This window comes from Delphinapterus leucas, chromosome 2 (genome assembly GCF_059928025.1).
Source record: "Delphinapterus leucas isolate spDelLeu-1000000601 "Yukka" chromosome 2, BTC_Dleu_Yukka2, whole genome shotgun sequence".
NCBI classification, from domain to species: domain Eukaryota; kingdom Metazoa; phylum Chordata; class Mammalia; order Artiodactyla; family Monodontidae; genus Delphinapterus; species Delphinapterus leucas.
This window is the reverse complement of record NC_143130.1, coordinates 108,245,148-108,270,082: the sequence shown is the minus strand read 5'-3', so window position 1 is coordinate 108,270,082 and position 24,935 is coordinate 108,245,148. Positions and strand designations below refer to the sequence as shown.

Below are 24,935 nucleotides of genomic sequence, written 5' to 3'. Positions count from 1 at the left end.
AATGAGTTAGGGCTAGAATATGCAAGAAGAGAGACAACACCCTCTGACCCCCACCTGCACCCCAGCAACTAGGAATAGGGAATCAGAGCAGGTACAAGGGCTGGGCTGAAGGTAACCGAAGACAATCAGCAGTAGAGAACTGAAGGGATGAGGGACACCCAAATAGACTCCAAAAGCCTGGGACAACTGGGGTCAGGGGTACCAGGCCTCAAGAAAGGCCAGAGCTCCAAAATCCAGGACTCAACTCTCCATTGCCTGTCCCCTCCTGCCAGAAGAAGAAAGCAGATGGTCCTCTCAGGCACTCACTCTAGGCTCCTCTCCCTACCCCTCCTTCTCTTAAAGGGGCTTGGTTTATTTTGAGTCAAAAAATATTATAGGCTCTGACACCATCCCCAACCCTATGCTTTACAGTAGCTCCCCCTGATTCTCAGGGTCTTATGTCATTCTAAGGAAATCCAGCTGTAAAAGGTTTTTAAACACACTTCTAACTCCTTTCTAACTACTCTCCTCAAGTGGAGCCCAGGTGTTGAGCCCACAAGCTCAGAACGAATCATGAAAGGAATGGCTATCCTCTCTGATGGCTCTTAGCTCCTGAACTAGACTTTTTTGAGGACCTGCCAAACTTGCCTTTATATTCTGTGAGATACCACCATATGGCCATAATAAAGTCTTCAGATGGATTCTGTCAGCTGTGCAGGTGCGGGCAAGAGACCCTAAACCATAAAGAAGCCCAACCTCCTTTCTCCTCCCAATGAGTATGGAGTGCCAGCTGAGGTGATCAGCATCTAAGATGATGCCTCAAAAGTTTTGGTTGTTCATTTATTAGTTCAATTCAACAAATATTTATTGGGTACCTACCATGTACCAGCTTTTAAAGAGACTACAGTCTAAGAATTCCCTAAATAGGTTGAAAATAGCATGGACTGACTCCACCAGAATTCATGATGTGGATCCTGGAGTTCCAAGTGCTCAAGAAACCACAGTTAACTGCTGGCCACTTTTGCTCCAACTAGCAGGGCCCATGGACCACTGGACAGCATGGAAATTTCACACCAAGGTGAGCACCCTCCAGTGAGTCCTGGCCCATGACCCATGACCCACAGGGTTGGGTCTCCCCAAAAAGAACTGAGTGCCTAAGGCTGGCTATATCTAATTCCACAACCTCCAGCCATGGTCAGGCCTTGGGCAGGTAAAATATGGACGCCTTCTGTCCACCCTGAATCCTTAAGGCTCCCCTTGCTCCTGAGTTCTCCAGGGCCCTTGTCCAGAGTAAATGCTTGTCAGGAACGTTTGTTAACCAGAGAAGTCGCATGGAGGATTTGCCGTGGGGGGAGAGGGCAGAGAGGCTCTGAGGCGTTTCCACCACAGTATACACTACAATAACAGCAACACTCTGGCTGGCCCAATTCGCCTAGCTGACCACAACACCCTGGGAGTGGGTCTTGGTCTTGCCAGCAGACAAATCACTACCAAGGGCAGGAATGCAGACTGTTGGTTGCTTCACACCTACCCCAGCCACCTCCTCCACCAGCTGAAGCCTATGTGAAAATAGCAAAGCTTGATGGTTCAGAGCCAGGCTTGGAGGTCAGGTCCACACACGCTTGGGCCAGGTACTTACACTATCCGTGCTTCCGCTTCCTTACCTATAAAGAAGTAACAAAAGCAGTACCTATCTCCTTAGGGTTGATGTGAGAATTACGTAAGCTAATCTATATTATGTACCTCCTACACGGTGAGCTTTAGACACGTGTTAGCTGTGATCTTAAGGCAGCTGGCGGAGAGCGGAAGCTTAGGACCATAAGGTCCTCCTCAGCACCATCTCCCCCAATCCTCACCATCCCAGGCTTGGCGGTGGAGCTGGGAATCCGGTGGGATAAGGGTGAGACGCCAGCTTAGAAGGCGGTTGATTGTGGGTTCCTAGAAGGTGAGGACTCCTTCCGTGGCGCCCTGCATACCCAGGGACAATGAACCTGGCCGTGGCACCCGAGGAACAGCGCTAGCTTCCCTTCGGCACCCCACCGGCACCCCCTCCCCCCAACCTGCCCCGGAGGGCGGGACTGCAGAGGCTTCCGTCAAAGAAGGAAGTGGTCCAGGCAGTGTAGAGAAAGCAACCCGGGAAGCGGAATCCGTGCAGTGGCCTGGAGACTGACCGCTCTCCCGGCCCCCAACCCCAGGGCACAGTGGGGCTCACGGGGGAGGCTGGAGATTGAACTGACCAACACGAGCTGAGTCACGGGGCTTGGGGGGTGGGGCGGTGTGGGGAGCCGCGCGGCCTGGGGGCCCTGGCCGGCGGGTGATGAGGCCCCCTCTCTCAGGCACAGCGGTACCTCAGCCCCGCTGGTGCCCATCGAGGAAGTGGAGAACCTTGAGTTCATGGGCAAAGGCGGATTTGGCGCTGTCTTCCGGGCACAGCACAGGACTCGGGGGGTTGGAAGTGGCGGTGAAGATCGTGAACTCGTGAGTGCCCGAGCCGCTTGGGGGCGGGTGTCTGGTCTGGGAAGCTGGGCGGCGGAGGAGGGGCCTCTGCGTGGCAGGGCCGGAGTGCGGAAGGGAAGGATCTTCCCGGGAGGGAGCTCGGCTCCAACCCGCGCCAGAGTGCCGGCCGGCGATATCCAGGGAGGTGAAGACCGTGGCAAGCCTGTGTATCAGTCATCTGCTACCCCTGCTGGGGGCCACAAAGGAACTGGAGTGGGAGTACGTGTCTGCGCCGGCTCTGGTGACTCAGTCATGGAGAACGTTCCCTGGCGGTGCTGCTACAGCCCCAGTGCCCAAGGCCGGGGCACTCCTCCGCCGCCTGCTGCAGGACCTGGTGCTCCGGATGTGCTACCTGCACAGCCATTACCCCATGCTTCTACACCGGGACCTCAAGCCCCGCAACGTCCTATTGGACTCAGAGCTGCATGCCAAGGTCAGCGCATCCATTAGGCAGCCCAACCCCTGGACGAGGTCCTGCCCCAGAGCTGCTCCAACCCCACCCACTGGACAGAGCACCTGCTGCAACCCTGTCTTCTGAATACCCTCAGCATCTCCCTCTGGACGCAGTGCTGCCCAAGTGTCAAGGCTCATCCAGGAGCTTTAGCCCCTGCCATACCAGGCGATAGAAGCCTTGGCCAACATGGTCAGTTCCATGGGTCCACCCCACGGGGCCCTCCAAAGACCCGTGGCTGAACTAGTCCAGGAGACTCAGACCTTGACCCAGCCCCATGGAGCGGGGACCCAGACCTCCAACCAGGAGCCTCACTGGTCCTACCATTCCACTAACCCTCCACACCCCCTTTACAAGGCTGGGACCATAATATCTGTGCAGCCACAGAAGGGCCTGCGCCTTCTGTGCGGGAGAGGAAAGGATTCTGGAGGCTGCTAGGCCCTGTCCACCTCCTATCTCCTCCTTCTTATCTCCTTTTGCAGCTGGAAGATTTGGGCCTGTCCACGTTTCTGGGAGTCTCACAGACAGGGGCAGGATCTGGGGAGCCAGGGAGCACCCCAGCTTACTTGGCCCCAGAACTGTTGGCTGATATAAACTGGAAGGCCTCCATGGCCAGTGATGTCTACAGGTAAGGTACTCCAAACATACATCCCCAACTTCTACACCTCGCTGGGTCCTTCTAAGGGATGGTATATGGAAAGGAGTCTTGTCAGCAGGTGGGTCAGGCCTCAGCTTTGTGTCTCCTGCAGCTTCGGGATCCTAATGTGGGCAGTGCTAGCCAGAAGAGAAGCTGAGAGTAAAACTCTAGGCAGACTCTGGGATCCTTCACCTCAGGTGCCCCCTCCCCCAAACCCCCAATCCCCAAGCCCTCCTCTTCCTGTTTACCTGCTCAGACGGCCCTACTCCCTCCTCACATCTCCTACACTCCCTGCCCCTTTCCGTGATGGCTCAGGTGGCCTTCATACTCTGAATGTCTTCTCCTCACACCCACACCCCAGTAGTGGACCATAAATCACTGCAGTGGGAAGCAGTGTGTGAGAGGCAGATCCGGCCTGCATTGACTGAGCTGCCCCAGTCTGGCCCTGAGATCCTGGCTTGGAAGTACTGAAGGATTTAATGCAGCACTGCTGGAGCCATGAGCCCCAGAAGAGACCCTCCTTCCAAGGTGCGCTGGCCACTTAGCTGGCAGTTGAGGTAGGCCTGGATCTGTGAGCAGGGGCTTTTCACTGGAAAAGAAGTTTTGCTCACCCACTCTGCCTTCTCTCCAGAATGCCGACCAAACACCCAGAAAGTCCTCGATCTGGTAAAGAAAGGAGATGTCTGGTAAAAAGATGAATGCTGCAGTCTCCACAGTGAGTGCCCAATGCCCTCACCCCACCTAGGAGCTGGGCAGGATGACACAACGTGGCTCCCTTGACCACCCAATGACTCCCCACTGACCACTGTTCTCTAAGCCTTGTCTCTTGTCCCCAGTGTCCCCGCCCCATCCCTGAGTTCCCAGGCAACAGATATGAAGCAAGAGACTCCTCCCTTGGGTTTGCTCTGGCTCTCCCACCTCCATGCCCAGCCAGCTCCCCATCCTTGCAGGTAAAGGAGTTCCTGTCCGAGCACAGGGGCAGCAGCAGGTTGTTGTCTGTCCTCAAGCCAGGCCCGGAAAGTACAGAAATGGATGGCCCTGGGGGAACCACAGGAAGCCATGATTCCGTGGTCTCTGAAATGATGAACCTGAATCTGGAGGGGTACCCCAGGTCTGTTCCTGAAAAATGTACAAAACTTCCCGAGAGCATCAGGGCCCAGAGAGGGCAGGTTCAGCCTGCCCTGGACAGCAGAGACCTCTTCAGATTCAACAGCCCAACCTCCTCAAAATCCAGAGACCTTACCTGTCAGAAACCAGAAGCCCAGCCCCACCTCGGCTTGGACCCCAGGTCCTGGACCCCAAGGGTATCAGGTGAGACATTGGTAGGACTAGGGGATGCACTAGGACTCCTGTGAATCCTGTCCCCTTGTTAGGGGAGACTTGGGGTTGAGGGGGTCTGCAGTAGGGGAACAAGGCCCAGGACAGGGGGCCTGAGAGCCCTGTGTTGTTTGCAGGGGGCTGAGATACGTGACACCAACTGGCCTCCCAGGGCACCAGGGCCAAATCCAGTACCAGGTACCCACTCCTTCCTCCTTCCTCCTTCCTTCCCCCTGCTCAATTCTTCCACCAGCTTCTTCCTCAAGACCAAATATAGATCCAGGGTACTTGGGGAGGGGAATGAGAAAGGGCTAGAGGCCACCTAACCCAACTTTCTCATTTTATAAATGAAGAAACTGACATCCACTGAGGTCACACAGCAAAGCCTGGATTTGCCCCTGAGCCTTCTGACTTTCCCCAACACCAGCTCTGTGAACCCCTGAATTCCATTCCATTGTTGCCATGTATGCCCAGAGGGTTTCCCATCAGAAAAGACCCAAACATCAGAGTCTCAGATGTTAGTTGCCACTCCTCTTGAGCTTCTGCAAACCCAATTCTGAAGGTGCAGCCTGAAGAGGAAGGCTGAAGACACACCTTGACCCAGTCACTGGCAGGCCCGGAGACCCCACACTTGCATTTCCCCAGGGTGAACACGAGGTGCCACTGCCTCTCCACCCTGCCGCTCCTCCTCACTTTGAGTCTCGAGAGCGCTTAACCCTCCCACCATCATCACTCTTTCTCTTAAAGTGCCACGGTTTCCTACCGTACCTCATAGCCAAGGGGTACAGATTGGAAACAACAACCATATGATTATACAAGGAAGAACTGCCTCATCCGTGCAGGGCCTGGCACCTCGGGGCATGGATAGGGGCCCCCAGCTCACCCCCCAAGGAATAGGTTCGAAAGAAGGACGGCAAGAACCCGAAGCCTGGAGTGGGCCACAGGGCTGGTATCATAATAGCAGGAATCGAAGCAGCTTCTAAACTGCCTCCTGGACTTGAGGCAGCTAGCCTAGACTTTCTCTGAGGGCCATCAGGCCTGCACCCAAACTGTCTTTGTGACCCCAGGAGTCAATAAATGTGGTGGAATTTTAACCAAAGCACCACGACGAGGCTAAAGCTTCAGCCAGGGGCGGGAAGGGACGTGGATGAGAGGCGGGGGAGCTGACATCGAGGGAGTAGAAGGCACTTCCGTGTCTGGCTAGGGCGGGAAGGGGGATGCTTAGGGCTGTAGGTGGGCAGAGTTGTGGCACACAAGGTCAGGGCCCAGCTGGTGGCGGCAGGAAGGAATCCTGGAGGTCTGGCTCCTGGGCAGCTCTAATCTCAGGGCAGAGCACTTCCTGTAGAGCAGGCCCAGACCCCACCCTAAACCAAACCCTGAGGACAGAGGCTGTGGTCCTGCCACCACCTTTTCCCTGGGCTGTGGAGACTTGGCAGTGGAGTCCTGGGGAAGGGGGCTCGCCATGGGAATTCGCAGACCCCAGCACATCTTTGCCCTGCATGATGCCCCTAGTCTCTCGTACGTCAGCCCCCATACTACCACCTCCCTCCGCTGCATGCACACATTGCTTCCGTGGAGGCACTGGAACCCTTTGATTCTCAGCTGCTGTCTGGGAGTGGACAGCGACGGCTCCACAAAGCTACACGCAGATGTGCCCCTCCCCTGGAGCTGGACACCACTGGAGTATGGACCACTCAGATACGGCCACACCGCTGCCATCTAGGCTGGAGGAGCAGGGAATGACCGCCTCCCATCCTAACCTAGAACCTAGCCCCCGTATGGCACCATGTTCTTCTTCCCTGCATCCTTGCCAGCCTTCGCTCCAGCCCGCCCTCAGTCTCCCCACATCCAAGGTTCTGAACCCATTTTGACATTTGACGCTTGGCTCAGCCCACCCCACCCCTTGCGTCTCCCCCGCGGTCCGCATTCCTCTCCCTTGAGGGGGCAGATGTGGGGAGGCTGTGGAGTTAGGAGAGACAATCAGAGTGGGGGAGGAGGTCTGCGGAGTCCGGCTAGGGCACAGGAAGGGCCGGGCTGTCCCACCGGGGAAGTGGGAGGGCGCCGAGCCGCCGGGAGGGAAGTGCCTGTTGCCCGGGGCTCAGAGCTAATAGCCTAGCAGCCAGTGTGACTCCGAAACCTGCCCTGGGGTTAGCCCGTTCAGCTGCGGCAGTGAGCTGGGGGAGAGGAGGTAGCCGGGGCTCCTTTGCTTCAACCCTAAATCCTGTGCCCCTGGCTTTTGCTAGAGCACCTCTGCAGTCTGGGTTTGAGGAAGGAGGAGCAAAGCATTGAGCAGTCCCTTCACTGCCAACTGGGAGAAGGCAAGGAGGTCACAGGGAGTGCCTGGGAGGAAGTGGGATAGCGAGGTCGGGAGGTCCGGGCGCAAGTGGCTTGGACCTGGTGAGAACGGCACAGCTGGGGCTAGCTGGGGCCTCAGTAACCCACCCTGGCCCTCCTCAGCCCCAGGGGTCACCCCAAGGCGGTATAGCTCTGGGCAGGGGAGACCATGGCCCGCCTCTTCAGTCCCCGGCCGCCTCCCAGCGAAGACCTCTTCTACGAGACCTACTACAGCCTGAGCCAGCAGTACCCACTGCTGCTACTGCTGCTGGTGATCGTGCTCGTCGGGCTCCTGGTGCTGCTCGCTGTTGCCTGGGCCAGCGGCAGGGTGAGTGGCGGGGGGGTGGGGGGGGGTGGAGGTGCAGGGAGTGGGGCTCCGGTGCAGGGTGCCTCCTCGGGGACAGCGGGAGGGTCATTGCCTCAGGGGCATTTTCAGGGTTGGGACTTGTGGGTCTTCTTTTCTTTTGTTTCGGCCGCGCCTTGCAGCTTGTGGGATCTTAGTTCCCAACCAGGGATCAAACCCACGGTCCCTGCACTGGAAGCACGGAGTCTTAACCACTGGACACCACCAGGGTGGTCCCACGTGGATCTTCTTTTCGATGTGCTTTCTTGGCTGGGACCCGGGAAACAAGTGCTAGACCTTGCTAGGAACTGCAGTGACCCTACACAAGTCACTCTGCCTCTCTGGGCCACAGTCTCCGGGTCTACACAAGGAGATAGCTGAGCCCTCGATGCTTCTAATTTCCCTGCGGGTACTGACAGACCTCAGACCTTACAAGCTTCTGTGATCTACTGGTCTTAGAATAAATCCAACACCGGAATTTCCAGTTTTCCGGCGGTGGGCCGGGGGGTGGGGTGGGGGGATTACACTGGGCCCCGTGGGAATCTGCTTCCTGGTTTTCTTTCCCTTTTAGGGGCCGTAGGGCAGTTGTACCCACAGAGTCCCAGAAGACACTTTACATCCCACTCTCATTTAGTTCCAAAATGAACCCGTTTCCAGTTTCTTTTGTGGGGGGAAAGGGGATCTTCAGTTCCACTTCTGGAAGTATCCTGCGTCAAGTTTTCTTTTCACATTTCGGAGGCAAGGTGGGAAAACCACTGGATGTGACCAATCCTTGCCCGTCCTCCTCCAAGTCCAGGAAGAGGTGGGGACAAACGGTGGAGACCGGGGTGGGAGTGGGGGGCTTCTACGCCTTGAGGTGATGGTGAGATCCAGCTCCCAGGCAGGCGAAGGAGGTTCTGGGCGCCCCCCTGCCCAAGCTCTGCTTGAGGGTGGGGTGGGGTGGGGTGGGGGGCGGGCGGGGCCTGAAACTCTGAACCTTGGCCCCGGGCAGGGAATCTCCCCAGCAAATTGGCCAGATTTGGATACACTCATGCCTAAGTGCCTTCTGTGAGCTGGAATTTCTCGCTTGCTTTGGGATCCCAGGTGGGGGTGGGAGGGGTGCTTTAGTTCCGAGAAAACTGAGTCTCAGAAAGCTCCTGGATTCACAAATGGCCAATATGAGGTTGGAGCCAGGTCTTCTGGGTAGATGGCCCAAGGTTCAGTCCCCCTGCAGCATGCCAGTGAGATAGTAGTTTGAATCACAGGAGACTGCTGGCTCTCATAGCACAGGGAGATCAGCTCGGTGCTTTGTGACCACCTAGAAGGGTGGGATAGGGAAGATGGGAGGGAGGGAGACGCAAGAGGGAGGGGATATGGGGATATATGTATGCATATAGCTGACTCAGTTATACAGCAGAAACTAACACACCATTGTAAAGCAGTTATACTCCAATAAAGATGTTAAAAAAGGAAAAAGAGAGAGAGGGAGAAGGCAGCATCTTAAACTCAAAAAAAAATAAAAAAAACAGATTATCAGCAATTTCATGTGGTTCAACCTAATATGAATGGCAAGTGAAGGTGCCCTACCTGCTTTTCTTACTTGGGTTTGAAACAGTTTTCAGAACGGGTCTGAGGGACTGCCCACTCCTCCTCTCCTTGGACAAGCTCCCCAAACTCCACACGCCAATCTTGCCTCATGTACCCCCTCCCCCGCAGGAGCTGGCCTCAGACCCGGGCTTCCTGACCACTATGCTGTGCGGGCTGGGCGGCTTCTCGCTGCTGCTGGGCCTGGCTTCCCGCGAGCAGCGACTGCAGCGCTGGACGCGTCCCCTGTCGGGCCTCGTGTGGGCAGCGCTGCTCGCGCTAGGCCTCGGCTTCCTCTTCACCGGGGGCGTGGTGAGCGCCTGGGACCAGGTGAGGCAGGCCGAGCAGTGGGGAGGGGACTCCCGGGCCTCCGACGCGCACTCAGGCCCCGAGGAGCAGCGCAGCGGTGTAAGCGTGCAACTTCCCGCGCCCGTCTCCCCCAGGTGTCCTTTTTCCTTTTTGTCATCTTCACCGTGTATGCCATGTTGCCCTTGGGCATGCGGGACGCCGCCGCCGCGGGCCTCGCCTCTTCACTCTCACACCTGCTGGTCCTCGGGCTGTATCTTGGGCCTCAGCCGAACTCACAGCCCGCGCTGCTGCCGCAGGTGAGCACGCGCGGAGCACAGGCTGCGTCCGAGGCTGGCTCCGCTGGGCGCTACTTGCTACCTCTGGGCATTCACCAACCGTTTGATGAGCTGTGACTCCAAGGCAGGGCGCAACGCTGGGCGCAGGGTACAAACACAGACCCCGACCATGCCCTCGTGGAGCTGGTACAGAGCGCAGCGCGATGCCTGCAAACGCCAGAAGAGGGCTCTGGGCCCACGGGGAAGGGAGCTCGCCAGGGGACTGGGGTGGTGGGGACAGATGTGGATGACGGAACCATCACAGAGAATGTAAAAATTGGAGCTTGAGTAGTGCTGTGCTGCGGCGCGGGTGGGGATGGTGGAGTAGTATTCCCAGCAGAGGAAACGTACGTGCCAAGGTTTCTAGACCTAAGAGGCCGTGTTGGTGCAGCAGCCAAGAGTCTGCTTGGGGCGGGGGGAGGAGAAGTGCCCCCTATGGGTCCCACAGTGTGGCACCCGTTGCCTCGAAATACTTCGGTCTCTTAACTGCAGAGTCCTCCTCAGCCCTCTCAGAGACCAATCCAGCTACACACAATAGCCCCCCGACCCCGGGGTCCAGCGTCCTCTGAGGCTGACCCTTCCCCACAGCTGGCGGCAAACGCGGTGTTGTTCCTGTGCGGGAACGTGGCCGGAGCATACCACAAGGCGCTGATGGAGCGCGCGCTGCGTGCCACGTTCCGGGAGGCGCTTAGTTCCCTGCACTCCCGCCGGAGACTCGACACCGAGAAGAAGCACCAGGTCCGCTGGGCCCGGGAGGCCGGGAGGGACCGGGGCTCGGAGGGGGGAGTTGTTTAGATCACACAACCGGGCTCTGGAAGCTGAATGACTTTGGGAGGGTCGCTTGACCTTCTGTTTCCTCCTTTGTAAAATGTGGCTATCACCCACCTTGGAAGGCCGCTGTGAGGCTCAAGCAAACTGAAGCTTGTGAAAGCATTTTAGAACGTTGTGATACTAAACAAAGGGCTCTAACTCCGGTATTGGTGCTGGAAGTTCAGTCCCTAAAGGTGATCAGTGCAGGGCAGGGGTGGAGCCAGGCTGTAGGTGGGGGGGAGGACCTGGGCCAGCGCCCTGGGAACACCTCTGGGGCTGGGGAAGTCTGTGGGCTCCTAAGGGTTTGGGGGGGCTGAGGCTCCTGGTTTTAGGGGTAGGAGTGTTGGTGCTTATAGTCACCTCCCCCAGGAACACCTTCTCTTGTCCATCCTTCCTGCCTACCTGGCCCGAGAGATGAAGGCGGAGATCATGGCACGGCTGCAGGCTGGACAGGGGTCACGGCCAGAGAGCACCAACAACTTCCACAGCCTCTATGTCAAGAGGCACCAGGGAGTGAGGTATAAGGAAGGATGGCAGATGGGAGGGAACATGGGCTGAGACCCCAGCCCCACTGACGCAGTCTGCTCTGCCCAGCGTGCTGTATGCTGACATCGTGGGCTTCACGCGGCTGGCCAGTGAGTGCTCCCCTAAGGAGTTGGTGCTCATGCTAAACGAGCTCTTTGGCAAGTTCGACCAGATCGCCAAGGTCAGAGGGGGCTTCCTTCCCCACCTTCAAACTCCCCACCCTGGAGATCCCCTTCCGAGGGAAAATCCTGCCTTATAAGATCCCAGTCCCACTTCCAAGTCCATGTGGGCTCCCAGATACTCCACTGCAGGTAGGAAACCCTCTCAAATCTCCCCAGGTATGGAACTGCTCACTGCACACACTTCAAACCTGGAGAGACCTTTCAACATCCTCACAGATGCCCCAACCACAACACCCCCAAACAGGCTCTGAGCCCCAGCATAGGTGTCTCTGGACACTGCAACCAAATCTAGATAGATTTTTCTGATGCGCTAACATTAGGAGGCCCTTCCAAGGGAAACCTCTGCCCTCTGCATCCTCAGCCCAGCTACCTTCTCAGTCCCCAGGGATGCCCCTAAGCAACTTAATATTGGGTGTCCCCCCAAAAAAACCCTCAATCCTGAGGTGACTTTCATATGCTCAAATCTGGATACACGCTACACATGCCAAAGATGGAGAGAGCCACAGACATCCCAACCTTTCAGAAGCCCTTCTGAGAAAGACACCCACATAGGAGGCCTCAGCCAGCCCCGTATCAAGTTAAGAGAGTCCCTAGATCTGACCTAGACAATCCCAACCTCAGAAGTTCTTCAGGAACACCACATTTGCTCCCACTTTTCCCAACTCTCTCCTGCCTCCTTTGACCACTAACCAGGTGACCCCCTCCCCCTGTACACCCTTCCCCCAGGAGCATGAATGCATGCGGATCAAGATCCTGGGAGACTGTTACTACTGTGTCTCCGGGCTGCCGCTCTCGCTGCCAGACCACGCCATCAACTGCGTGCGCATGGGGCTGGACATGTGCCGGGCCATCAGGTCAGCTCGGGTGGGCAGGATGGATGTGGGGTGGGGGCGGGCAGGGTAGTGGAAGTCATCCCGGAGAGAGGGAGGGGTGCTGCATGGGTAGGACTGAAGGCAGCACTCCGACTGTTATCCACACACCCTGCTCAGGAAACTTCGGGCAGCCACCGGCGTGGATATCAACATGCGCGTGGGCGTGCACTCGGGCAGCGTGCTCTGCGGGGTCATCGGGCTGCAGAAGTGGCAGTATGATGTCTGGTCCCATGACGTCACTCTGGCCAACCACATGGAGGCGAGTGGAGTGCCAGGGTGAGAGCTGGGGCTCCAGCAGGCTATAGCAAGAGCCCAGTCAGGCCTCCCACATGCCTGGTTTTCATAGTTCTTTAAAATGGGCACGTTCCCAAGTGGGGCTCAGAGAGATCCTGGGGTACAGGGAGGGGAGCTGGGAGACACATCCTGTAGCACAGGGCCTTGCTTGAAGTCAGACCTCCAGGAATGATCCTCGAAAGAAATGAGAGATTTGGAAGCCCTCCCTTCTGATTCCCACTGCCCCCTTCTTCCAGACGAGTACATATCACAGGGGCTACGCTGGCACTGCTGGCAGGGGCTTATGCTGTGGAGGATGCAGCCATGGAACACGGGGACCCATACCTTCGGGAGCTAGGGGAGCCGACCTACCTTGTCATCGATCCCCGGGTAAGAGCCCAGCCTGGACCCCATGGGCTGGCCCACCCTAACCATACACAGCCAACGGGCCTGATCTCTTCCATGCCAGAGACTGAGCTCCTATGTCCTGAAGTGTGTATCGTGGGGGAGGGGACACAAGCCTTTAAGGGGTGTGGGGAGAATGGGGAAGGGTCTGTGATCTTGACTCTCAGCCCTCATGTGCCCCAGGCTGAGGAGGACGAGAAGGGCACTGCAGGCGGGTTGCTGTCCTCTCTTGAGGGCCCCAAGATGCGTCCATCACTGCTGATGACCCGCTACCTGGAGTCCTGGGGTGCAGCCAAGCCTTTCGCCCACCTGAGCCATGTGGAGAGCCCTGTGTCCACCTCCACCCCTCTCCCGGTACGTGCACCTCCTTCATGAGCCCAGCACTTATGTAAACCCACCCCCATTGCCCACTTCCAGCCCCTCCCGCCCCCACCACTAGTGAGTCACTTGACGTCACAAGGTCCCGAACTTTCTGGTCACCCTAGTTACTGGTTCAGGACCTTCCTTGCCCTTCTTTCCAGAGAAAGGGCAAAGATGACTGCCCTCTGAGCTCAGCTCAGAGACGACCCAAGATCCCACAGATACTATGGCCCTTGCTACCCAGCCTCTACTCAGGAAAGCCCCTTCCCCTGGTACCCTACTTCCTCCTCACTCTGAGGCCATTGGTGCACACCTATTCCCACCAGGAAGTGTCTCTGTTTAGCTCAGTCCTGCGACTGCACGCTCTCTTCTTCAGTCCCCTCTGGGACCGGGAAGGCGGGGCCAGTCGCTTGTTGCCCCTACTCTCCAACACTTGTATACAGATAAAATGAGGTGACAGTGAAAATCTCTCATGGCCTTGAAGAAGGAAATCACCATGAGTGGGCGGGAGGGGGGAGGGAGAGAGGGGAGCCGGCCTACCCCTCCTCTGGGGTAAGTTAGAGCAGGGCCAGTTACTGGCTGACCTATACATAGCACTTCAAGGTAGTCAGTGATTCACCAGCTGCCAGAGGAGCCTGGATCTCCTCCACCAGCCGACTCTTGAGGTTGGTACTTGATGACAAGCGGCCAGAACCCCCTCATGCAGGGACCCAGGCCATGTCCCTAAAGGCTTGCCCTGGGATTACATTCCTCAGCCCGTTCTCCTCCATTTTACCCTATCTGCCCAAAACCTGTTCAGCATTCCCAACCACCTATCCACAGATCTTCCCAGGATCTTCTCTACTAGGTAGACCAGCTTGAATCTATGGGGTGACTACAGAGTACCCTTTCTGTGTCACATCCCCACTCCTCTCCCATCCAGCAGGAAAGCAGGCCAGAGATCAGTGAACAGTGGGGAGCGGGGAGGGGGTGGACCTTGGCAGCAGTGGCTCAGCGGCTGAGTGCTTAATTTCAAGCCTCAGCAGGGGGAAGGGAGCTGTCAGAGGGCTAAGCTGGCAGGATGGAGAGGAAGGAAGAGCCCAAGACCCAGCTGACTGTTGCAGGATGAGACCTCCCAGTGGGGGTGGGGTAGAAAGGGGTTTGCCGGGAGCCCAGGGGCTGTAAGACAATATTGGGTACAATCCCCGAGGTGGGGAAGCCCCCCAGAACCCATGCCAGAACTCCCCAACCCCCCACTGGCATGCAGGCTGAGAAGTTCAGGGCAGAGTGGGAATCCCTTGCTCTAAGGTATCTCCTGAGGCAGGACCTCACCAGCCCAGAGACTCCCTTCTCAGCCCCTGATGTCCCAGGGTCTCATTCAAATGTTAGGAATCCTGAGAATCACACTTAGCCTACTATTAAACAAGGCGGAACTTTGGGGTGGTGGGGTGCTATTTGTGTGGTGGCTACCATCCATCCATTCCTTCCTTCCTTCCTTCCTTCCACAATCTTTGAGCACCTACTATGTTGCAGGCACTAGGTTAGTTCTTGAGAAGACAGAAATGAATAAGACGTTTTCCCTGCCTTCAGATAACTTATAGGCATGGGGCCCGGGATGGGGGGCACAGGTAGGTAGTCTGATAAAAGCGAGGATCAGGCATAGATGGCCCCATGCCTAGAACATACCTCTCAATCGCTCTCCGTCTCTCCCTCTGCTCCTCTCACATACACAAGGTTTTGGTTTGGGGGATGATGTGGCCCCCTGTGACCCTGCTTCCTTCACATGAGCCAGGCGAGTGGGGAAGGACGGTCACCACACATCTTCACCCCCTTCCTTGGCGCTTGTCTTCACCTGCTCGCGTGCTCCTTCTCACGTCTCTGCACACATTGCGTATTCCTTTCGGTGCAGAAGAGACTGACTGTAACCAGGTTTGTTTCTCTTCCTCTTTCCCTTTCTTCTCCATTTTCGTTTCCCTCTCTCACCGCCTCCCAGCTCAGCCGGACCATCACGAAAGGTCAGAGGAGATTCAGAGTGTCCTGCATTGCCATTCCAGTTTCAACCAACAGGGATTTTGGGGCATGGGGTGATGGGCAAGTCACTGCCTTTGGAATCTGTTGCAGTCCTTAGGGAAGATGAGACAAGGAATCAACAGCCACTCGTGCCTACAGAGGATCCAGGGTTGCCTCCTAAGTGATAGAAACTATGAGGAAATCAGAGAGTATAGAGACTCTGGGAGTCCGAAGAGTCAGGAGGGAGCTTGAAGAAGTAAATATGGTTCGAACCTTCCCTTGAGGATAGGTGGGATTTGGTAGAGATAGAGATGGAGATGGAGGTAGAAATGGAGATATACAGGGAGAGATAGAGATAGAGAGAGAGAGTTCATTAGAGGCAAGGGAAGCAGCCAGGTCAAATGCTCAAGTGAAGGCCGGGTGTAGGTAATGGAATGCCTCACTGCAGAGAGGCTCCACCATGGTGGAGGATGCTCACCATCTTCCATCTTCCCCCATCCCTGTGTTCTCCCTGCAGTCAAGGCCGGGTGTAGGTAATGGAATGCCTCACTGCAGAGAGGCTCCACCACGGTGGAGGACGCTCACCATCTTTCATCTTCCCCCATCCCTGTGTTCTCCCTGCAGGAGAAGGCCCTGTCTTCCTTCAGCCCCCAGTGGAGCCTTGACCGGTGAGGAGGCCTGAACAACTTTGACAGTGGGGCTGTCCCAGTGACCTACCTCCATCCTCCCTGGGGGGGCTTCTCCTTCTTTGCCCAGATGCTTTTGAGGATCTCCCTGGTGACAGGCTGGGCTCTCACTGTGCAGGAGCCGTACTCCCCGGGGACTAGATGATGAACTAGACACCGGGGATGCCAAGTTCTTCCAAGTCATCGAACAGCTCAACTCTCAGAAGTACGGAGAGCAGGAGAGGGCTGGGAGGGCTGGAGGCCTGGGCTCATGTGGTAGAGGAGGGGTGGTAGGACCTGGAAGGAAGGGAGAGCCTTCCCAGCTCTAGCCCTTCTACTCACCGGACCACGCCCTCCTCCCTGCCCCTTCCTCTTCCGGGCTTACTGCCCCCACCCTCCACCAGACAGTGGAAACAATCAGAGGACTTCAACCCATTGACACTCTACTTCCGAGAGAAGGAGATGGAGAAAGAGGTAGACTGGGGGGATGTCACCATAGGACTTCCCAACCTCAGTTCCTGCACCCTGGGGAGGGAGCAGGCCCTGTGGTCCCACCCCCCCTCCCCAGGTCTGCCCAGTTTGTGACCCTGGTGGGTGAAGGGCTCATACCCATCTATTGAATTACTGGGTGGTGATGGGAGGGAGGAGGGCAGCTCCTTGGGGAACAGGTAGAGGCTACCTGGGGCAGAACTGGAGGGGGGACAGTGAGGCTGGGGACCCACTCCTTGCCTGGGACTGACACCTTCAAGGTGATGGGCAGCACTGGTGCCCTGTCTCCACCGACCCCCTCCCTTCCAGTATCGGCTCTCTGCACTCCCCGCCTTCAAATACTATGCAGCCTGCACCTTCCTGGTCTTTTTCTCCAACTTCATCATCCAGATGCTGGTGACAAACAGGTGAGGGACCCCGAGGCAAGGGAAGCCCTGATTCGCAAGAACAGAACCCCTGGCTCTTCCAGACCCCTGGCCCACACTTTCTTCCCTTGCCCACTTCCCCTCGGCTCAGGGCACTGAGCCACAGAGGAAATGGAAACATGTGGTCTGGGGAACTGGTCATCGTAGCCCTCATCTTACTATCTTACATCCTGTGGACTTTCTGTGTACCCCAAGCATTTTCACATACCCGTCTTTCAATTCTAGCAACAGTCCCATGAAGGAGGTTTTGTTCCCATTGAGAAGTCCAAATCTCACAGCAAATGAGCTTAGAGAGTAGGTCCTCACTCCCAGTTCACTGCTAGGAGGGGTGAGGACTCATTCAAAACTCAGCCAGATGAAAGAGCTTTGGCCTGAAAGCGCAGAGACCAGTCTGATGCAGCCTCGGCCACTCCTGTGAGTCCCCTGTCCCCTTCCAATATTACCCCTACATTATCCCAGTACTGTTCTTGACCCCTCAGCTTTCCCAGATCATCAGCATGTAATGCCTTTCATCAGCCTAGACCTCGTCGGCAGCCGGTTCAGATCCCCAGGACCACTTTTCCCCATGTCTCCCAACCAGACTGAACGGCACCCTCCTAGCGCTCAGAAAACCTCTTCTGGTTCTTACAGGCCTCGCTCTTGTCTCTCTTTAGGCCCCCAGCTCTGACCATCACCTATAACATCACCTTCCTCCTCTTCTTCCTCCTCCTCTTCGTCTGCTTCTCAGAGCACCTGACGGTGAGGTGGGCTTGGGGGCAGAGTGGCGAGCTGGGGCCCTGACCACGACTTGGCCTGCAGTGGGTGCCCCAGCCCCATGGCTAAGACTCCCATGCTCCTTCCACAGAAGTGTGTCTTGAAAGGCCCCAAGATGCTGCACTGGCTGCCCACACTGTCTGTCCTAGTGGCCACACGGCCCGGACTGCGAGTTGCCCTGGGCACCGCTACCATCCTGCTCGTCTTCTCCATGGCCATTACCAGCCTGGTGAGAGAGACGGGGCCCTATGCACCCCCATTAAGGCATGCCGGACCTGCCAGAGGCTGAAAGAGGACCCCTGGATTTGGGAGGACTGCTGGACTAAAGCCAGGGGATGCTGGAAATATTGGACAAGTATAAAAGAAAATTATAGTCGCCCACGACCTACCACCTGGTCATAATCATTAATAACACTTTGGTGGATATCCTTCCTATCTTTTTTCTATGTATGCAGACCTTCCTTCCTTACCTTACTCACTATGATTTTGTAAGCTGAGTTTGGCTGATTTTTCAGAACTTAGCATCGTTTCTAGAATTCTATCCCTGAAAAGCACCTTAGGAATCATCCCCCATCCAAGTTACAGAAGCAGAAGCTGGGGCCCAGAGAGGTTAAGTGGCTGGCAAAAGATCACACAGTGGATCCATGACAGACTAGAGCTCAGGACACCCACTCCCCCAATCCCCGCCCACCCCCCCGCCCCAGCCAGCGAGGACCCCAGCGCTGAGGCTCCCTCACCAACCAGAGATAGCAGGCTCCACCCCTTTGGAGGAGTCTGGCTACGACTCATCCCTGGGTCAGCTGCAACCCAGCACAAGCCACCACTGTGCCCAAGGAACTGCCTGCCCGCCTCAGCTCCTTGTCTCCTTCTGCAGGTCTTCTTACCGGCAGCATCAAACTGCCCTTTCCGGGCTCCCAATGTGTCCTTCACGGCTTCCAACCTCTCCTGGGAGCTCCCTGGGTCCCTGCCTCTCATCAGCGTCCCCGTGAGTATCCCTCACAGCCCTGAATCTCCTTCTCTAGAGCCTTCCTCCGCCCCTCCCCCACCCCTTAGTTGAAAAGCACTTCATCCTGTGGACCGGGACAGATATAAGTCACACTTGGCATGTGTGTGTGTGGCGTGTGTGTGTGTGTGTGTGTGTGTGTGTGGCCAACACCCTCTACCCTCCTGTTAGGACTGGACCCTGGGAGGGTCAGGACAGGAGCCCTGGGGCGGCCCCCGCCCCCGCCTCTGCCCGAGGGACATGCCCCACCTCCTGACCGCCTTGCCCGGGCCCCCAGTACTCCGTGCACTGCTGCGTGCTGGGGTTCCTCTCCTGCTCCCTCTTCCTGCACATGAGCTTCGAGCTGAAGCTGCTGATGCTGCTGCTGTGGCTGGCAGCCTGCTGCTCCCTCTTTCTGCACTCCCACGCCTGGCTGTCCGACTGTCTCATCGCCCGCCTCTATCTGGGTGCCTTGGACTCCAGGTGCGCATGGCCGCTGCACAGTGGGGCACGGGCTGCGATGGGACAGAGCAGAAGTGTTTTCATCTCTTTGTCTGAACCACCCACAGGGCAAAAGGAGAGGGAGGCCGAGGGCTACGTGGGCACGGGTGCGGGAGGTGGCGGGGAGAGGCCATCGAGAAGGGGCAAGGCAAAGGGAAGCCCTGATCTGTAGCCTCCTCAGGCCAGGGGTGCTGAAGGAGCCTAAATTGATGGGAGCAATCTCCTTCTTCATCTTCTTCTTCACCCTCCTGGTCCTGGCTCGGCAGGTAAGTCTCCCAGCTCAGCCCTCCAGGGCCTCCCTAGGAAGGGTGAGGCGGAGTCCCCATATGTGTGACTTCATCTTCCCTTTATTCTCTTACTGCCTTTCCCTTATTCTCACCTCTCCAGGGTGGCGCCCAAATGGTGTGTCCATTAGAAGCTTCTAAGTGAACCTTCCTGCTCCCTTTCTTTCTCCTTCACTCCCTGAGGGGAGCACCCTCAAATTCTCCCCTCCCCTCCTCCCTCCCACCCTAATCTAGGAGAATTCATGCTTAAGAAAAAATGTGCTGCCGCTACTGTCCTCGCTAGTTTGAATCTAGATTCAAGGCAGTCTCCCCAGGGATAGTTGCACCTTAAGCCTTTTCTCTAAACTGGGGGTGTGGGATGGTTTTAAGCATCACGGAGTGAGGGGTGAACACTCAGGAGCTGGGGCTCCCCCTGTACTGTCTCTTCCCATGGCCCCCTGGTGACCCTCCCCAGAATGAGTATTACTGCCGCCTGGACTTCCTGTGGAAGAAGAAGCTGAGGCAAGAGCAGGAGGAGACAGAGACGATGGAAAACCTGACTCGGCTGCTCTTGGAGAATGTGCTCCCCGCGCACGTAGCCCCCCAGTTCATCGGCCAGAATCGGCGCAACGAGGTGACTCCCCACCCCCAGCTCCTGAGCCCCAGACGATGAAAGTCTTGGCTTGGCCCATCCTCTCTGGACTCCTGTACCATGGGTTGGGTGGCTGCCCGAGCCCCGGTGCCTGTCAGGTGCCTCCATTTTCACAAGAGCTTAGGCTCTGTCTTTGGCGAGCACGGAATCTCCGGCTCCCAGGTTCTTACTTGGAAGGAGTGTCCTCTCTAATGGCCACTCTCTCCACTTCAGAAGCCTCATCGCGTGTCGATGGGAACTGTGTGAAGGACACAGTCCACCCATCTCTCTAGCCCTGCATTATCAGGTATGGTAGCCGTTAGCCTTGTGTGGCCATTTAAATTTAAATTAATGAAAATAGAAAATTCACTTCCTCGGTCACACTGGCCACATTTCCAGTGTTTGACAGCTTCTCGTGGCTAGTGGCCGCCACATTGGGCGGCACATATAATAGGCGTTTCCAACACCACAGAAACTTCGGTTGAATGATGCTGCTCTAGATCCTCAGATATCTTGCTACAGTCAGAGGATCAGAGGTCACTCACATATCCGCACCGTCTTCTCTGTACCACCACCACCTCACACTGTCTGCTGTGGAAACGCTCTTGGCCTGTATCAAGAGGGTGTTAAAAGAAATGGCTCAGGGGCTATGTCGCAGCCTTGTGCCTCACCACATGCTCTCTGCTCTTGAGATCAGTAGTAGCTCTGCTTCTCCTGGTTTCTTCTCTTATAGACACTGGAAATCTGGTAACTGATCCTGTTTCTGTCTTCTCATTGGCTACTAGAAAGCTCAGAGCCAGAATCTGGGATTAATGAGATTCCCCCTTTCCCTACCATTGCTCTTTTTTTTTTGAGTTTGAACAAAAATCCTTTTCTCAAAGCTCTGGAGGTTATTATTGCTTCATTTTATCTTCCAAACTGTAGCTATCTTTGTAAGCTGACTTAACTGACTTAACACTTTTCAGCAATAAGATAGGATATACAGAGAATTCCCATGGACATGATCCCAGTTCCAAAAGAGACTCCCTTCACGTTGCTGTGAGGTGATCTTGACTCTGAACCTCTGTCTCTCCTGGAATTGCAATGAGACCCAATCTTTAACTCTTGAGTCACATCCCTGGGGTAACCTGGCCCTACCCCTCTCGTTCCTTCCCGATCCTTCTTAAACCAAGGTGGTGGAGTGTGGACACAGGGAGGAGGACCCATGTAGACCCAGAAGGGGGAAGAATGTGGCATAGCCCCTTAGCCCAACCTCTTGCCCTCCCAGGACCTCTACCACCAGTCCTACGAGTGTGTTTGTGTCCTCTTCGCCTCAGTCCCAGACTTCAAGGAGTTTTACTCTGAATCCAGCATCAACCATGAGGGGCTAGAGTGTCTGCGGCTGCTCAATGAGATAATTGCTGATTTTGATGAGGTGACAACTTGAAAGGTCCCCCCAGACCCTATGACCCGGATTCTAGAATTTCCCACCAGTCCCTCCTTCCACTTCGCTCTCCCGGCCATGAGGCCCATCCTCCCTCCCCAGTCCCCCTGCTTCTCCTCTGATCCCCCAGCTCTGCCCTCCCCAGCAACTCTGCCCACTACCAGCTCTCCTCCTGCCACCATCCCTGACCCCACAACTGGTCCTTTAGCTTCCAAAATCCTGGGGCTGGGCTTCTGGGAGAGAGCAAGAGAGACTGGGGACACAGCCTCCTTTCTGTACAGCTGCTCTCCAAGCCCAAGTTCAGTGGGGTGGAGAAAATCAAAACGATCTGCAGCACCTACATGGCAGCTACAGGCTTGAACGCCACCTCTGGACAGGACGCACAGCAGGTACAGTGTCCCTTCATTTCGTGCTGACCCTCGTCCGGGCTCTCATTGGTGGGCCCATAAGTGGGTCTTATCCCTGTGACCTCATTGATCCATCCTGGTGGGCCGGCCTTTTGCCAGGATGCTGAGCAAAGCTGCAGCCACCTTGGCACCATGGTAGAGTTTGCTGTGGCCCTTGGGTCTAAGCTGGACGTCATCAACAAGCACTCATTCAACAACTTCCGCTTGCGTGTGGGTGAGGACCCTCCCTTGCTGGGACAGTCTGGGACCTCCTCCTCACTTTCCCAAGCTCTCCGTCTCCCGAATCCTTCGTTAGCTGCTCCCCAGCTCACCCCGGGAGCCCCCTCCAGACTCACCCCTTGGGATGGAGCATGAAGCTGCTGGGCCAGAAGCTATGAGATCCATCCAATTCTTTCCCTAGGCCGCAGTCCTCCAGCCCCTCCTCCTTTCCTCCAAGGCCCCTAGGCCCTTCACCCTAGTTCCTTGAGCTGCATCTTCCCCTCCGCTTCCTCGAAATCCCCCCCTCAGGGCCCCTCTTTACCGTACCTCTTGTCAGGGTTAAACCACGGACCTGTAGTGGCCGGAGTGATTGGGGCCCAGAAACCACAATATGACATCTGGGGCAACACGGTGAACGTGGCCAGCCGAATGGAGAGTACAGGCGTCCTGGGCAAGATCCAAGTGAGGGAGCCACATTGGAGGCATGGGGGCGGGGTGATAGGTAGGGCCACTTCCACATTCCCTCACCCCTCCTCCAATTGCAGGTGACCGAAGAGACAGCCTGCGCCCTGCAGTCCTTAGGCTACACCTGCTACAGCCGGGGCATCATCAAGGTCAAAGGCAAAGGGCAGCTCTGCACCTACTTCCTGAACACAGATTTGACACGAACTGGACCTCCCTCGGCCACCCTAGGCTGAGAACCCCACCCCCTCCTCCCACCTATAAGATCCTCAATGAAGATACTCTGGTATGTCTCGGTTAGAATTGATGTCAGAAGCTACTAGTGTATCTGGGGAGCATCTTCTCCTCGCCTCTCAGTAGTATGGCTTCTTCTCAGGCCAAACTGAGTGTTTGTGTGTGTGCAAGTGTGAGCATGAGTGTGTTAAAAAGGAGTGATTCTTTCTCACAAGCTCAGCAAGACGACTGCCTCAGCCTTCCTGCCTGCCTGCCAACATGATTCCAGTGTTTTGTACCCTTGGAAGCAGAAAGGATTTTATCCACATGACTCAAAACAAAGACTTGTCCTTTCCTGCTCCCCATCCACTGGAAAGAATCCCCAGTAAAATGTCATTTGATCTTTATTCATTCAACAAACACTAAATAAGCACCTGTTATGTGCTTACTATGTAGCATGGGCGGGAGGCCTGGGAAATAATCTATTAGGTCCCTCCCTGTTTTGACTGCTGTTCTCAAACGGACCCACCATGCTTTCTAGCAAGGACGTGTAGACCGTTTGAGGGTCTCCTGTTCTCAGGTCCCTCAGATTCCCCCCTGCTTCCTTTTGCATCCTTCTGCACAGTTGCCGATATTACGTGGGTCTTGAAGCATCCAGGGCTCATTCCCACTTACTCATACTTTGGGGTCCATGGGAGATATCTTGACACCCTAAGTTTGTTGCAGATGTTGCACGTGGATTTGGGGGTTTTCTCCTAGTTGTCTTTTTTTATAGGAGACATTCAAAAAGTACACTGCCGCTACCATCTTCTTTTTTTTTTTTAAACGAATATCGTGTATTTTTATTTTATTTATTTATTTATTTTTAATTTTTGGCTGCATTGGGTCTTCAGTGCTGCGCGCGGGCTTTCTCTAGTTGTGGCGAACGGGGGCTACTCTTTGTTGCAGTGCGCGGACTTCTCATTGCGGTGGCTTCTCTTGTTGTGGAGCACGGGCTCTAGGCGCACAGGCTTCAGAACGTGTGGCACACGGGCTCAGTAGTTGTGGCTCGCGGGCTGTAGAGCGTAGGCTCAGTAGTTGTGGCACACGGGCTTAGTTGCTCCGCAGCATGTGGGATCTTCCTGGACCAGGGCTCGAACCCATATCCCCTGCATTGGCAGGCGGATTCTTAACCACTGCGCCACCAGGGAAGCCCCTACCATCTTATTAAAACGCTGTCGGAACAGAGCCAGTCCCAGACTCTCCAAGGCAACAGTCATCCCTAGGAAAGAATGACTCAACCTTCTCACTTCTGCAAATCTTCATTTCCTAAGGGTGACCACATCACAGAGGGCCCTCAGCTCCAGCCTGCACCAGAGCGTTTTAGGGGTTGGCAGAATGCTGATGTGCAGAATTCTAGGGGATAAGATCTGATGACTTGGTTCTCAAGTGAGGCCTCCTTGGGAGACACAGGGAAGGAAAGCAATCCCCTAGGACACCTCCCACTGAGAGGACAAAGATTACTGGTAGGAAGTTGGAGTCCTGCTAATAAAGATACCCATCACAGCCTTCAGGGCAGACACCTCACAGCAGTGCTAAGTGTTCTCAGAAGGTTCGCTAAGTCAGGGAGTGAAGGTCCGCTGAGTCGGGGAGTCTGGAGTGATGAGCCCCGTGGGTGGTCTTCCTTGGCCAGCTCCTTCAGGGGTCTGCAGCCCTGTGTTGTCCTCAGTATGACCTGCAGACCACCTGCCTCCGAGGCAGGGAGGGAAGAAGGTCTGATTTCTATGTCTGTGTCTCTTCCAAAGCTGAAAATCATGGGAAACTAAAGGATGTGCCTCTCAGCTATTGAGAACGACACCCATAAGGGCAACCAGGAGCACCCCAGTCCGCCATAATACACATGCCCCACACACAGGGTTGACCCAACTTCAGACTTCAGTTTTCATTGCAAAGCTGCCCGTGGGGGCCAGGCTCCCACTCTGCCCTGACTTGCCCTTCCCCTCTCTCTCTTCCGCTCCACCCGCCACCTGGGTAAGAGGAGGTTGAAGAATTGGGTCAGGCCAGCGTGGGCGTATTCCCCCAGGAGGAAAGCGAGCAGCCTTCCGCCGCCACCACCCCGCAGGCCTAGCTGACTTCGCTTCGCTCGAGAGGGTTGGTGGAGGCAGTGAGGCTCTCGGCGGGGCCAGGTTCGGGAGAGGCGGGGGCACCCCTCACCGTCTGGGCCAGGGTGCCCCCGCGGCGGCTGCTGGACGCCTCGGAGCCGGTGCCCTCCAACAGCTTGGCGACGAAGGCCGTGCCAGCCGAGCGCTGCAGGCCACCGGCAGCGCATGCGTACAGCACGGGGTTCACGCTGCTGCTCAGGAAGGCCAGCGTTCTGAGCGCTTG

The 24,935-nt window shown here is 56.2% G+C and overlaps 3 protein-coding genes across 10 annotated transcripts in view; 2 read left to right on the top strand and 1 right to left on the bottom strand.

Annotated features, from left to right (window-relative positions):
- Positions 1-1,038: 1,038 nt before the first annotated feature.
- RIPK3 (receptor interacting serine/threonine kinase 3) lies at positions 1,039-7,234 on the top strand. The gene is given in 17 exon segments (XM_089906258.1): positions 1,039-1,057; positions 2,463-2,736; positions 2,738-2,775; positions 2,778-2,908; positions 3,409-3,554; positions 3,676-3,768; positions 3,770-3,875; positions 3,877-3,916; positions 3,919-4,011; positions 4,014-4,091; positions 4,195-4,249; positions 4,251-4,278; positions 4,514-4,744; positions 4,746-4,874; positions 5,018-5,078; positions 6,483-6,733; positions 7,124-7,234. Coding segments are annotated over 17 exon segments (1,797 nt in total). The 3' UTR covers positions 7,148-7,234.
- ADCY4 (adenylate cyclase 4) lies at positions 6,748-23,002 on the top strand. Of its 8 annotated transcripts, XR_016392149.1 has the most exons (26): positions 6,748-7,542; positions 9,253-9,450; positions 9,564-9,725; positions 10,332-10,481; positions 10,923-11,071; positions 11,148-11,259; positions 11,987-12,114; positions 12,250-12,408; positions 12,663-12,795; positions 12,994-13,164; positions 15,784-15,827; positions 15,964-16,050; positions 16,229-16,298; positions 16,623-16,720; positions 17,392-17,476; positions 17,583-17,720; positions 18,366-18,476; positions 18,772-18,956; positions 19,147-19,240; positions 19,713-19,871; positions 21,136-21,282; positions 21,573-21,680; positions 21,798-21,912; positions 22,234-22,358; positions 22,442-22,644; positions 22,808-23,002. XR_016392149.1 is itself a non-coding variant. In XM_022553670.2 (25 exons), exons 1-25 carry the CDS (start codon positions 7,384-7,386, stop codon positions 22,592-22,594), a joined length of 3,231 nt encoding a protein of 1,076 aa, XP_022409378.2. In that variant the 5' UTR covers positions 6,748-7,383; the 3' UTR covers positions 22,595-23,002. The 8 variants fall into 8 exon arrangements, 7 of the variants coding, with proteins under 7 accessions (XP_022409378.2, XP_089763632.1, XP_089763634.1 ...); XM_022553670.2 differs by having other exon boundaries at positions 19,156-19,240; positions 22,442-23,002; XM_089907506.1 differs by having other exon boundaries at positions 22,442-23,002.
- LTB4R (leukotriene B4 receptor) overlaps positions 22,188-24,935 on the bottom strand; it is a 9,217-nt gene continuing 6,469 nt past the window's right edge. The window contains 1 exon segment of the mRNA XM_022553675.3: positions 22,188-24,934. Coding sequence (XP_022409383.2) covers positions 24,675-24,934 — 260 coding nt within the window. The 3' untranslated portion in view covers positions 22,188-24,674.